Here is a 13,097-nt window from a genome sequence, read left to right as displayed (position 1 = left end):
GTTAAGGTGCTACACTCAATATGCCAGCAAGTTTGGAAAACTCAGCAGTGGCCAGAGGATTGGAGAAGAACAGTCTACATCCCAATCCCAAAGAAGGGCAGTGCCAAAGAATGCTCCAACTACCGCACAATTTCACTCATTTCACATGCTAGCAAGGTTATGCTTAAAATTCTACAAGGAAGGCTCAAGCAGTATGTGGACCGAGAACTCCCAGAAGTGCAAGCTGGATTTAGAAGAGGCAGAGGAACCAGAGACCAAATTGCAAACATGCGCTGGATTGTGGAGAAAGCTAGAGAGTTCCAGAAAGACATCTACTTCTGCTTCATTGACTATGCAAAAGCCTTTGACTGTGTCGACCACAGCAAACTATGGCAAGCTCTTAAAGAAATGGGAGTGCCTGATCACCTCATCTGTCTCCTGAGAAATCTCTATGTGGGACAAGAAGCTACAGTTAGAACTGGATATGGAACAACTGATTGGTTCAAAATTGCGAAAGGAGTACGACAAGGCTGTATATTGTCTCCCTGCTTATTTAACTTATATGCAGAATTCATCATGCGAAAGGCTGGGCTGGATGAATCCGAAGCCGGAATTAAGCTTGCCGGAAGAAATATCAACAACCTCAGATATGCAGATGACACAACATTGATGGCAGAAAGTGAGGAGGAATTAAAGAACCTTTTATTGAGGGTGAAAGAGGAGAGCACAAAATATGGTCTGAAGCTCAACATCAAAAAAACGAAGATCATGGCCACTGGGCCCATCACCTCCTGGCAAATAGAAGGAGAAGAAATGGAGGCAGTGAGAGATTTTACTTTCTTGGGTTCCATAATCACTGCAGATGGTGACAGCAGCCACGAAATTAAGAGACGCCTGCTTCTTGGGAGGAAAGCAATGACAAACCTAGACAGCATCTTAAAAAGTAGAGACATCACCTTGCCAACAAAGGTCCGTATAGTAAAAGCTATGGTTTTCCCAGTAGTGATGTATGGAAGTGAAAGCTGGACCATAAAGAAGGCAGATCGCCGAAGAATTGATGCTTTTGAATTATGGTGCTGGAGGAGACTCTTGAGAGTCCCATGGACTGCAAGAAGAACAAACTGATCCATTCTTAAGGAAATCAGCCCTGAGTGCTCACTGGAAGGACAGATCGTGAAGCTGAGGCTCCAATACTTTGGCCACCTCATGAGAAGAGAAGACTCCCTGGAAAAGACCCTGATGTTGGGAAAGATGGAGGGTACAAGGAGAAGGGGACGACAGAGGACAAGATGGTTTGACAGTGTTCTCGAAGCTACCAGCATGAGTCTGACCAAACTGCGGGAGGCAGTGGAAGACAGAAGTGCCTGGCGTGCTCTGGTCCATGGGGTCACGAAGAGTCGGACACGACTAAACGACTAAACAACAACAACATGCTGAGTAGGTTTAGAAGTGGATATGGCCTACAAGTCATGATGGCTCTGTTCCGTCTCTACTGTCAGAAGCATACACCAAATGCTGGCATTCACAAGTTGGGGAAATGCTGTTGCACTAGGATCCTGTTTGTCTGCTTCGCTTTGGGGTATCTGGTTGACCACTGCAAGAACTGGATTCTGGGCTAGGTGAACCTCCTTGGACCTGATCCAGCAGGGCTGTTCTTATCTGCCTCTGATGAACCAAAGCCATTTGGTGTTTGGTGTAAATGAGTTCTATGAGTTAATCACACAAAGCACCGTGTTGTGTGCCTTAACCCTGCCTCATGAGGACCCAAAATTCTGGTACTTTGAGAATGCACACAAATAGCTTTTCTGTATTCCACCTCATGGAATTGTACAGTTGGAAGGGACCATGAGGGTCATTCAAGTCCAACGCCCTGCAATGTAGGAATCTTTCGCCCAGTGTGGGGCTCAAACCCACGACCCTGAGCTTAAAGAATCTCATGCCTTACCAACCGAGCTATCCACCTCTCCATGAAGACACACAATGGGGAAGCCGTAATCAGGGAACAAACCCAAAGGCAGGGAGTGGGGGGAGGAGAAAAGGCTTACTTACCATGTGCTCCATGCAGATGCTGATCTCGCCGTCGCTGTAAAATGCTCCATAAAAGCCCACAATATAGGGTGAATTACATTCATGCAAGACTTGTAGCTCACGGATGATCTGGTTCCGGATTGCCGGCTTGATCTCCAGGTGAATTAACTGCAAAATGATAATTGCCATAAGTTTCAGGGGTGTTTAAAAGAAAATAAGCATACCCCAGATGCAGGGTGTGCTGCACGAAGGCAGAAAAGTCATGACATACCAAACACAGATTGACCCCAAGAGCTACAAAGCTGCATTTCAAGGAGGAATCCCTTGCGAAGTCTGAATGTTAGAAGCCACAGAGGATAACACCTGTGATCTGAACATCCTCCTCCCAGATTTGTGGGCTGTACTGACTGATCTTTGTGGATGCGTAACAAAAACAAACTAGACTCAAGAATTTGCAAGCTGGTAGAAACTGGCTATGGCAACTGTGAAATAAGTAACTATGTGGGTATTTGATTGCTTTTTACATGCATTTATTTTATTTTAAGTTTGTACTGAATAATGATAATAATAAATGTTTTGATATATTGCTGCCCCAGGCTCCTTTGGGATTCCTAGTTTTTATTTGTTTCATTTCCCCAAATTCCCAATTTTATTTGGTTTAAACTAAATTTGTACTACTGTTTTACTGGTTTTATGTGGTATTTTTGTTTTAGTCATACTGTTTATTGTTTTTATACGTTACTTAGAGATTTTTAAATATTAATCAGTTTATACGTAGGTGCTTTTAAATAAAATAAATTATAAATAAGACTACAGAATGGGTCAACAGGGAGAGACACAGGGCAAATTTGTCAATGGGAGGCTAGCCAAAACAGCTTTCCTCATCCTGTGCTGGATATGCTGGGACTGATGGGAGTTGTAGTCCAAAAACAGCTGGAGGGAACCAGGTTGGGGAAGGGCTGGCCTATAAGGTCAGTAACAATGCTCACCTTCCTTGCCATAATGAGGCCAGAAGGTTTGTGTGAGACTTTGAAGACCACCCCGCCATTTCCTGCACCCAGCTCGCTTATTTTCTCAAAATCATCGTCCTTTAGCTCCCCAACTTTTTGTTTCTGGGTAAGGAAGGCCTCAAGGCGTTTTCGCTGCTGCTCATCAAGTTCTAGCTCTTCCAACTTTTTTTGGAGGGCTTCCAAATTTGTCCTGGAAGGAGAAAGAGAGAGAAAAAGCAAAGAAATAGCCATTAACTGAACTCGAGTCACATTCACAGACACTGCTAAATGAGAAAGTGGAGAAGGAGGAGCCAACACAATTCAGTAGGGCCAGCTCTACCATTACGAAGAGTGAGGCAATTGCCTCTGGTGGCAGTTGTTGTAGAACAGAAGCATTAGCAGTACCCCCTGATCTGTGGCTGAGAACCAATCCCACTCCTCCTTAGCACAGTATTGCAAAATATACACTGCACCAGTCTCAGAATGGTTCGGGGAAATGGTGAGATTGGGACTTGGATGAATCCTCATCTCAAGGGAAGACACTCCATAATTGTGGCACAGCCACAGAAAAGGCATTCCACGAGCCCTTGGAACAAGGTATGCAGGGCTCCAACTGTTTAGGATTTCTAAGTCAAAATGAGAGCTGTGTCGATTCCTTGCCAGAAACATCAACATTCTAAGCCAGGTCATCTGAATTCTGCACTACAGGAAGTGCAATTCTGTTTCTCTCGTTACATGTGCCACGGAAATCGGCATAATTTTTCTGATTTTATACATTTGTTACTCAGTTTTACTGTTTTGCAGATTGTATTGTGGTTTTGCTAGTCACAGGGAGGGGCAAATATCTTAGCGGCATACTGAAAACACACACATTCTAGAAATCCTCTTTAGTCACTTCACTCCCTGCAAGGTTTAGAGATTTTGGAAGCTCTTGCCAAGGCGCTTCCAAGCACCTATCTGCAACCATAAGACCCGGAGACTTTACCTCTCTTTTTAACCGAAAGCTGAAATTGTCAGGAATCTGAAAATCAGCTGAACCCAATATCGCATTCTGCTTGCCTCCTTTCCCCTCCCCGGAACCGGAGCACATGCAGAACTTGCATGTTTGGTGGCGGCGGATGCAACATGGACAGGAAAAGGAAATGTCTGTGCATAAGAACATCTAGCTGGATTCAAGCCAGCCACCCCTTTAGGATAGGAAACCGAGTTAATCTTTGACTCAACACTTCCATTGTCCATGTGGCCCCGTTGACTCAGCAGTGCTAACTCATGTTCCAGTGAGCAATCACTACCTCTGCAGAAAGGATTCCCGGATTGAGTGAGGGGGACGGCTAAAACGTGCAATCATACCCTGCAGAGCTTGTGTAAATATTTCAGATGCGTATCTGTGCCAATTCAAAGGCAATTACATAACCATGGGCACGCTGCATGGAAGCTTCTTGCTTGCGCTTCTCCCTCGCCCACCCTTCCCACATAAATAAAACGTGTCTGTTCACTGAAAGGAAAGGAAAACCAAGGAAACACAAGAGGGCATCTTCTCTTCCAGAGTCCACACCGATCGCTGATACCTCTGGTTGCTTCAAGTCATTTTCTGCCGAATTTGAACTGACTCCCTTTTACCAAGTACAACACTGATCTAAAAGCCACTTGATTTGCTAAGCACCCAAGTGAGTCCTACCAGCAACGAAACAGCGGCCAGCTTGCATTTCCCTTCCTCCATGAAGTTTGGAGGATGTATCAACAAAGAACTACGCTCAAATGAAGAGGATGTGGCTAAGCAAGGGCTGAATCTGTCTACACGTGCAGAACAATAATCAGTATTAGAAACTCAGATATACAAGCTAATTGTCAAAAGGCATCTTAAACCTGGGTTACGGTCACCACAACGGAATGTCTAGGCGCCATTTATTTTTACAATGAAATATTATTGTTCTTGTTGTTGTTATTATCATTATTATTCATTTCATTTCTATGCCGCTTTATATTTTAAAGAAAAAATCTCAAAGCGGTTTACAACACACTAAAACATCAGATAAAACAATCCAGAATAAAACAAATTCAAGCTTCAAGGAAAATATTTCAGATCCTTCTCTAAGTGACATTTTGCTTTCCCCATATTTCATTACCTACTTAATTTATATAGCTGCCCCATAGAAGAAGTACTATGGGAAGCCAGTGTGGTGTAGTGGTTAGAGTGTTGGACTAGGGCCTGGGAGATCAGGGTTCAAATCCCCACTCAGGAAGCTCACTGGGCGACCGTGGAGTCAGTCACAGCCTCTTAATCTACCTTCAGCCAAAGCCCATCTAGTCCAGCATCCTGTTCCTACAGCGGCCAACCAGATGCCCCAATGGGAAACCTGGAAGCAGGACCAGAGTCCAACAGCATCCTCCCCAATTGTGAAACCCAGCAAATGGGCTTCCTCACTGTGGTCTGCAAGAGAGCTTCTCCCTTTTGTAAGCTGCTTTGAGGTTTTATTACAGGTTGTGAAATAAAATAAATAAATAGAAGTCCCAAAGATCTCAGAAACCCGCTCCACAATAACTCCGAGCAGGGCTTTCAGTGTGGCTGTCCCTGTTCAGTTGTTGTGACTAGTAGCCACCTAACTTCTAGCCAGAAGTGAACCCAGTAGCGGCAAATTGGTTGTATGCTACATGTGTTTCCCAAGTTTGCAGATCAGCACATTTCACAAACAAAATGGGAGTAATTGCATTCTACGCAATGGCACAGAATGGTAGGGTTTATGCAACATATATGAAATGCCTATAATAGCCTTGTTCCACCTGCCACGTGCTTCTCCTCCTGTTACAACAGAAAGATGGGAAACCGAACATATCCTGAAACAGGAAATCTGCATCTGTTTCAGGCCTGGGACACAAAGAATGCAAGAGGATTGTGTTTTCCTAGCCAGCCAACGCCCCCCGCCCCACACACATTAAAACAAAGAAACAGAGTTCCTCTCTCACAGCCCCTGCAAAACAACTGATGCATCAGCTAAAAACAAGAAGAGGCACAGGTGGAAGCAGCTGCCTTCTGCCCCTTTATCCCAACAGTCAGAAAACAAAATTAGAAGCTGCTCTCATTAAGAGGAGGAGCAGAGCACTTGTCTTATCGCAGGGCAGTAAATATTTGCATGTCAGTGCAATCTGATTATTCACTTCCTGCCCTGGAAGTTTTCTGACAGGGCAGGAGACCAGAATAAGCAGCTCACGCTTCTGAAAGAGCATCCGCTGGCAGGGCCCACCTGGTCAGCTGAACTCCTTGGCTCAGAGCCAGCAGAGCTAGGACCCGGGAGCTTCCACAGAAAAAGATCAGGTGGCGCCAGAGGCAGAATATCCTGGACAAATGACAAGAGCCATGCAAGAAAAATTGCCAGCACCATTCGCAGAGATTTGCACAGATAGATTTGACCCATGCTGCACATTCAAAATGCTTCATTCTAAACTGTTTGTTTTGACCACTGTAGGTTGAAAATGCAATGCAATTCCAGGTAGAATGCCAATTTATTTACAGATGATATGTGCATTATTAAATGAAATAAATTTCTACTGTAACTTATTGGGGGGGCGGGGGAGAGAGCCACGTGGTTCTTGTGCTGAACCTTCATTCCACAAATTCCGCAATTAAACAAACCCTTCTAAGGACCTAAGCAGATTACTGCCCACCCCCTCCAGATAAGAAGCAAAACAGGCCTTTCCCATTTATGCCTTTGTTATTCAACAGTTAGAACAACATGCTAGGCCATGGGTGGGGACCCTCAGGGATCAAATCCTGGTCCCTAGAACTCTCTCTGGACCGCACCTCTCCCTAACCACACCCCCTTTCCCCTGGCTTCGATAAGACATCCTCCTTGAGTGGCCATACAAGTTGGTGGCCATACAAGCAGGTGGCCATCACTGCCTCTTGTGGTCAATTTTACATCATGCCTGCAGTTTGCTCTTTAAAGATACAGTATATATAACCATTGTCATGGTGAATTGCATGAATCGTATCATGTCTAGCTGCTTTTCACATCTACTGACACAGATTCGGGGGTACAGGCGCAAAGGCACGAGTGCTCATCTGAAGCACCTACGCACCTGTCTGTTTTTGAAAAGGTAGGAGGTGTTTGACAGTACAATTTGCATGAACAATTGCAACTGGGGAAATTGCTGGTGCGGGAGAGTGAAAACTGAAATTCTGCAGACAGCTCCATACATCTTGAAAAGCAATACATGCTCGCTTCCACACAGTGGCTGAAACAAGAGGGTAAAGTAATTTTTTTAATTGCTTTTCAAGAGCAGCATCCCAAGAAATAACAGAAGGCAGCTCAGCCTTGAGGAGCTTGGGAAAACTCCCTTATACCAGGCTACTATCTGACTGACAGCAGCCCTCAAGGATCTCAGACACCCTTGACAAGGAGCTGTACTGGCACCACTACCTGAAAAAAAATCACTTTACAGAATAGCCACCAGCTGAGCAAGTCCCACATAAACACCAAGGCTCTGCTGGGACCACCTCCTTCAGGGTCCTCTCCCCTCCCCCCATCCATCTGGGTGCACACAGCAGCAACGGAGTTCCCTAGGCGGTGCTCTCACCTAGAAGCAAGCAGGGGCAGGCAGGCAGGCAAGCAGGCCCTACTCAGGCTCTGACATTTTTGATGCTAGTGCAGTACAGTGGTACCTCAGGTTAAGTACTTAATTCGTTCCAGAGGTCCATTCTTAACCTGAAACTGTTCTTAACCTGAAGCACCACTTTAGCTAATGGGGCCTCCTGCTGCTGCTGCGCCGCCGGAGCATAATTTCTGTTCTCATCCTGAAGCAAAGTTCTTAACCCGAGGTACTATTTCTGGGTTAGTGGAGTCTGTAACCTGAAGCGTATGTAACCTGAAGCGTATGTAACCCGAGGTACCACTGTATTGATGAACACACTGATAGGTTTAAAGACTGTCTCAAGGCAAATCTTAAAAAATGTAGTATAAACACCGACAACTGGGAAACACTGGCCTGCGAGCGCTCCAGTTGAAGAACAGCCTTTACCAAAGGTGTTGTGGACTTTGAAGACACTTGAACTCAGAACCCAAGGGAGAAATGTGCTAAGAGGAAGGCACGCTTGGCAAATCCACAGCGTGATCAGCTCCTGCCTGGAAACCAATGTCCCCACTGTGGAAGGACATGTGGGTCCAGAATTGGCCTCCACAGTCACTTACAGACTCATTGTTAAAACTGTGTTTATGGAAGACAATCTTACTCGGCTACGAGTGATCGCCAAAGAAGAAGACTTGTAAGAAGACTGTGTGAAAGGACATTGTTAGGAGAATCTGCTTATTGTATGTGTCAAGAAGGTTTGTGCAGGAAAAATCTCAGGCTTGGACCAGCTTGATAGAAAGCAGACACTGAAATCTTCCTGCTGAATCAGGCACCCAAGCTCTGATAATGCAGGCATGCTTTCCCTCCAAGAATATTGCTTAATTTCTACACCTGCGTCAAGCCAAGGCAAGGGAATGCCTCTATATTTTTGGGGGACAGGAGGCGGGCAGGTGTGGAGGATTCCCTGGTCCTGAATGGGGTAACTGTGCCCCTGAAGGACCAGGTGCGCAGCCTGGGAGTCATTTTGGACTCACAGCTGTCCATGGAGGCACAGGTCAAATCTGTATCCAGGGCAGCTGTTTACCAGCTCCATCTGGTACGTAGGCTGAGACCCTATCTGCCTGCGGACTGTCTCGCCAGAGTGGTACATGCTCTGGTTATCTCCCGCTTGGACTACTGCAATGCGCTCTACGTGGGGCTACCTTTGAAGGTGACCCAGAAACTACAACTAATACAGAATGCGGCAGCTAGACTGGTGACTGGGAGCGGCCGCCGAGACCATATAACACCGGTCTTGAAAGACCTACATTGGCTCCCAGTACGTTTCCGAGCACAATTCAAAGTGTTGGTGCTGACCTTTAAAGCCCTAAATGGCCTCGGTCCAGTATATCTGAAGGAGCGTCTCCTCCCCCATCGTTCTGCCCGGACACTGAGGTCCAGCTCCGAGGGCCTTCTGGCGGTTCCCTCACTGCGAGAGGCCAAGTTGCAGGGAACCAGGCAGAGGGCCTTCTCGGTGGTGGCGCCCGCCCTGTGGAATGCCCTCCCATCGGATGTCAAGGCGATGGACAACTACCTGACATTCAGAAGACATCTGAAGGCAGCCCTGTTCAGGGAAGTTTTTAATATGTGACATTTTAGTGTATTTTTTATCTCTGTTGGAAGCCGCCCAGAGTGGCTGGGGAAACCCAGCCAGATGGGCGGGGTACAAATAATAAATTATTATTATTATTATATGAGCCTTTATTATAGGCCTGTGGACTCCACTCTTGTTGATTCCCCAGCAACCACTGTTGCGACCAAATAAAAGCTGTCTTGAACACTACCATCTGGATAGCTCAGTTGGTAAGAGCATGGTGCTGATAACGCCAAGGTTGCAGGTTCGGCCCCAGCTGCATATTCCTACATTGCAGGGGATTGGACTAGAGCCAGTGTTTCCCAACCTTGGGCCTCCAGCTGTTTTTGGACTACAACTCCCATCATCCCTAGCTAGCAAGACCAGTGGTCAGGGATGATGGGAATTGTAGTTCAAAAACAGCTGGAGGCCCAAGGTTGGGAAACACTGGACTAGACAATCCTCAGGGTCCCTTTCCAGCTTTACAATTCTATCACAACTGGAGTGTTAAATTGCAGAAAATCCACTACACTAGCATGTAAGCATTTAAATGTCTTCTCTGACAATATACAGCTGACTCTTTAACGTTTTCATTTTGGCTCCTAGGAATTTGAAGCATTTCCCCCCCCAGACCTGTTTCGTAGGAGAATCTCCTCCAGAGATTGAAGATTAAGTTAATCAGCTTCCTGGAGCCCTCCTTGCCCCTGACATTAGCACACACATTCCTGATGGAATGTCTAAGAAGTGATGAAATCTCTCAGAGAGGCCATAAATCGTGTCACAGTCACTGAGGAATGCCAGCCAACAACGTTCCAAAGGAATTTGCTCTTTTCCTGTTCAGACAGGGCTGTGAGTAGGAGAGAGACCTTCCATCCATCCGAGAGCAGATGTTTGCTAAGAATTTCTGAGTGGCAAATGGTCCGTTTCACCCTTCGAACAGCTGCTGCTTTGCTGCAGGGTAACAGCCAGCAAAGACTTTTGGCATGCGGTTCTCAGAGTCAACGTGTCCTCGGATGCAACCCTTTTGCGGCTGGGGTGAGGAAGGAAGGGGAATTTGCCCACTTGGAAGGCAGGGGGAAAGTTCACCATTCAGTTCCAATAATAACATTAATCGGAAAGCACTTGCACAAGGAATGCTTCCCTTCCTGACAGACTCAACCAAAGTCTTTGGTGCTGCCTTTTGCCAACCTGGTGCCCCCCCCCCAGGTGTTTGGGATTCCAACTTCCATCAGCCCCAAACATCTGAGGGGCACCAGGTTGGCAAGGCTGCCTTAGCATATCAATAAAAACGGAACGGAATCTTCTGGAGCTGACAGAAGCCAGAAGGGGTTTTGCCAAAGGAAAGTGGTTTCTGACCAGAGAAATTAGCCACAAGAGAAACCACTGTATACCAGATGTCGGGAAAATACCACCAGCAATGGGGAGGTTGCTGCTTTGGGGTCCTGCTGTGAAGTTTCCAGAAACATCTGTCTGTCTGCTGTCAGGAGTGGAAGAGAATGCTGGACGAAAGCAATCTTTTGCCCACTGCAGAAAGAATTCCCTCACACTTATCAGTCACTTTCCCTGGGCTGGAAGTGGATAGAGCAGCCTGGACCTACCACTCTCACTCTCTCACTCTCTCACTCTCTCTGTGTGTGTGTGTGTGTGAGAGAGAGAGAGAGAGAGAGAGAGAGAGAGAAAGAGAGAGAGAGATGTGTGAGTAAAAGAAAAATGACAACAAAGACACATACTGCAGGATTGCACTTGCAACTTTCTGCAGCTGCCCACACTTGCAACACTCTTTAAAAACTCCAAATGTGCCCTCACATCCCTGGAGGGTCAGCTGACCCCTGCTCTTTGCACTGCCTCATCCTGACTCAAACTGTTTTGCTACCTGGCCCAGGACTGCCTACACTGACTGACAGTGGCCCTTCAAGGGTTCAGACCTTCCCAGTCCTACCTGGAGATACTGGGGTGAAATCTCACGAATGCAAAGCATGTGCTATATTTTTTTTTTTTTTTTAATAATAATTTTTATTGATTTTACAACATAAACAAAAAACAAACAAACATAATGCGACTTCCCCAAACCTCCCCTTCACTGCATCCAAATTTCAAAATTTTTAGCAATTCTTCATCCCATTTTTATATTTAATTCTCTTTAAAAAGAGTTTCTGCTTTATAAATTTCGATTTATAGCTGTAATTCTTTGTGTCCAATCCCCTGACATCTTAACATTCCGAAATTTTACAACAATTTTTAAGATAGATTTTAAATTTTTTCCAGTCCTCCTCCACTGTCTCTTTCCTCTGGTCACGGATTCTGCCGGTCATCTCTGCCAGTCCCATAAATTCAGTCACCTTGGTCTGCCATTCTTCCAGAGTAGGTAATTCTTTAGTCTTCCAATACTTCGCCAAAAGGATTCTTGCTGCTGTTGTTGCGTACATAAAAAAGGTCCTATCTTTCTTTGGTACCAATTGGCCGACCATGCCCAGGAGAAAAGCCTCCGGTTTCTTTACAAATGTCCACTTAAGGATTTTCTTAATTTCATTATAGATCATTTCCCAGTAGGCCTTAATCTTTGGGCAGGTCCACCAAAGGTGATAAAAGGTTCCTTCACATTCATTACACTTAGCATGTGCTATATCAGGATGCTGTGACGCTTCCTAAAAGGTCCTCTGCAATGTTCAAAACTCCCATTTTGTTCTAGGCGTATTTTGCGACAGGGAATTTCATTAGCTTGAGTAGTTTCTGAGCTCAGGGCGCAGTACTGCACCTAAGATTTCAGATTAAAACTGCAGAGTGGAAGGAAAGGAGGATCTTTTTCTGCTCCCCATTTCCAGCTACTCTCTAAAGACTGGAGAAGGGACCCTCATAAGAATATAAAGGGGTGCGGCAGGGGAAGAACTAGACCATGTGAAAAACGGAACATAATATTTCAGCTGCAGTTCATTCATTTTCAGCTTTGCATTCTTGTTATAAAAAAAAGTGTGCCTAGACATTCCATTGTTGCATCCATAACTTAGGTTTAAGGTGCCATTTAGCTCCTAGCTTTCATATCTCAGTTTCTAACACTGGTCCTCTGCATCTAAAAATGTGTACTTATCTCCCATGAGTGGATTTCCTTCCAGTGCAATTTAACAACATGAAAACGCATCAAAACGGTTCGTGTTATCACACAGCATCATTTTGTATCCAAATATCAAACACAAATCTTTTCTCAGTCTGTACTGTGTGAGACTCTTAATCTCAGGGTAATGGGTTCGAGTCCTGTGCTGAGCAAAAGATTCCTGCACTGCAGGGGGTTGGACTTGATAACCCTTGTGGTCCCTTCCCAATCTACAATTCAATTATTCCATGAATGGCCTTGCCTGCAGGTTGAACACAGGAACCCTTGCAGCCAAGGGAAGTGACATGCTCCCAGAATCCAGAACTTGTCTTAGAGGTTACCTTGGTGAACGTTGCCTGGAGGTGATTCCCCCTCCTTTTTTCTCTCCCCCCCTTTTTTTTCATCATCACCAACATACAGTAATTAATTGCTCATAAATTTCATTTTTAAAGAATCTCAAGTGGCAACACATACAAGGGTTAAGAAACACTGCCTACACGCTTTCCCTTGTACATTTCTACCTAGCTCTTTATAATTAAAATGGACACTGATGAGAATATTTTATTTCTCCTGGGGGTAGATTGCAAAGCTGGCCTGCCAATCTGTGCTTGGAACTGAATAGGGATTTAAGGTGGATTTGAAAAGTGCATTTAATAACAAACAGTTCCACCATTAGCTTGGAATTATGCTAAATTCATAATGCCCTGCTCGCAAAGTACACCCTTTCTCAACCAGGGTGGACTGGTTAACATATTATCAGTAGGAACGGAAAAGGAGACTGTTTTAAACATACTAGATGGATTTCCCCCCCAAAGCAATAAGCACTTAGACGACA

The 13,097-nt window shown here is 45.3% G+C and overlaps 1 protein-coding gene across 1 annotated transcript in view; it reads right to left on the bottom strand.

The window, feature by feature from the left end:
- MAP2K1 (mitogen-activated protein kinase kinase 1) overlaps nt 1-13,097 on the bottom strand; it is a 46,350-nt gene that overhangs the window by 25,094 nt on the left and 8,159 nt on the right. The window contains exons 2-3 of the mRNA XM_081839179.1: nt 2,997-3,207; nt 2,029-2,175 (exon numbers count right to left, since the gene is read on the bottom strand). Coding sequence (XP_081695305.1) covers nt 2,029-2,175; nt 2,997-3,207 — 358 coding nt within the window. The remainder of the gene's footprint in view (nt 1-2,028; nt 2,176-2,996; nt 3,208-13,097) is intronic.

The sequence above is a fragment of the Podarcis erhardii genome (assembly GCF_964252035.2).
Source record: "Podarcis erhardii genome assembly, chromosome: 14".
Taxonomy (NCBI): domain Eukaryota; kingdom Metazoa; phylum Chordata; class Lepidosauria; order Squamata; family Lacertidae; genus Podarcis; species Podarcis erhardii.
The sequence above is the reverse complement of the archived record's forward strand: the minus strand, read 5'-3'. Positions and strand labels throughout refer to the sequence as shown.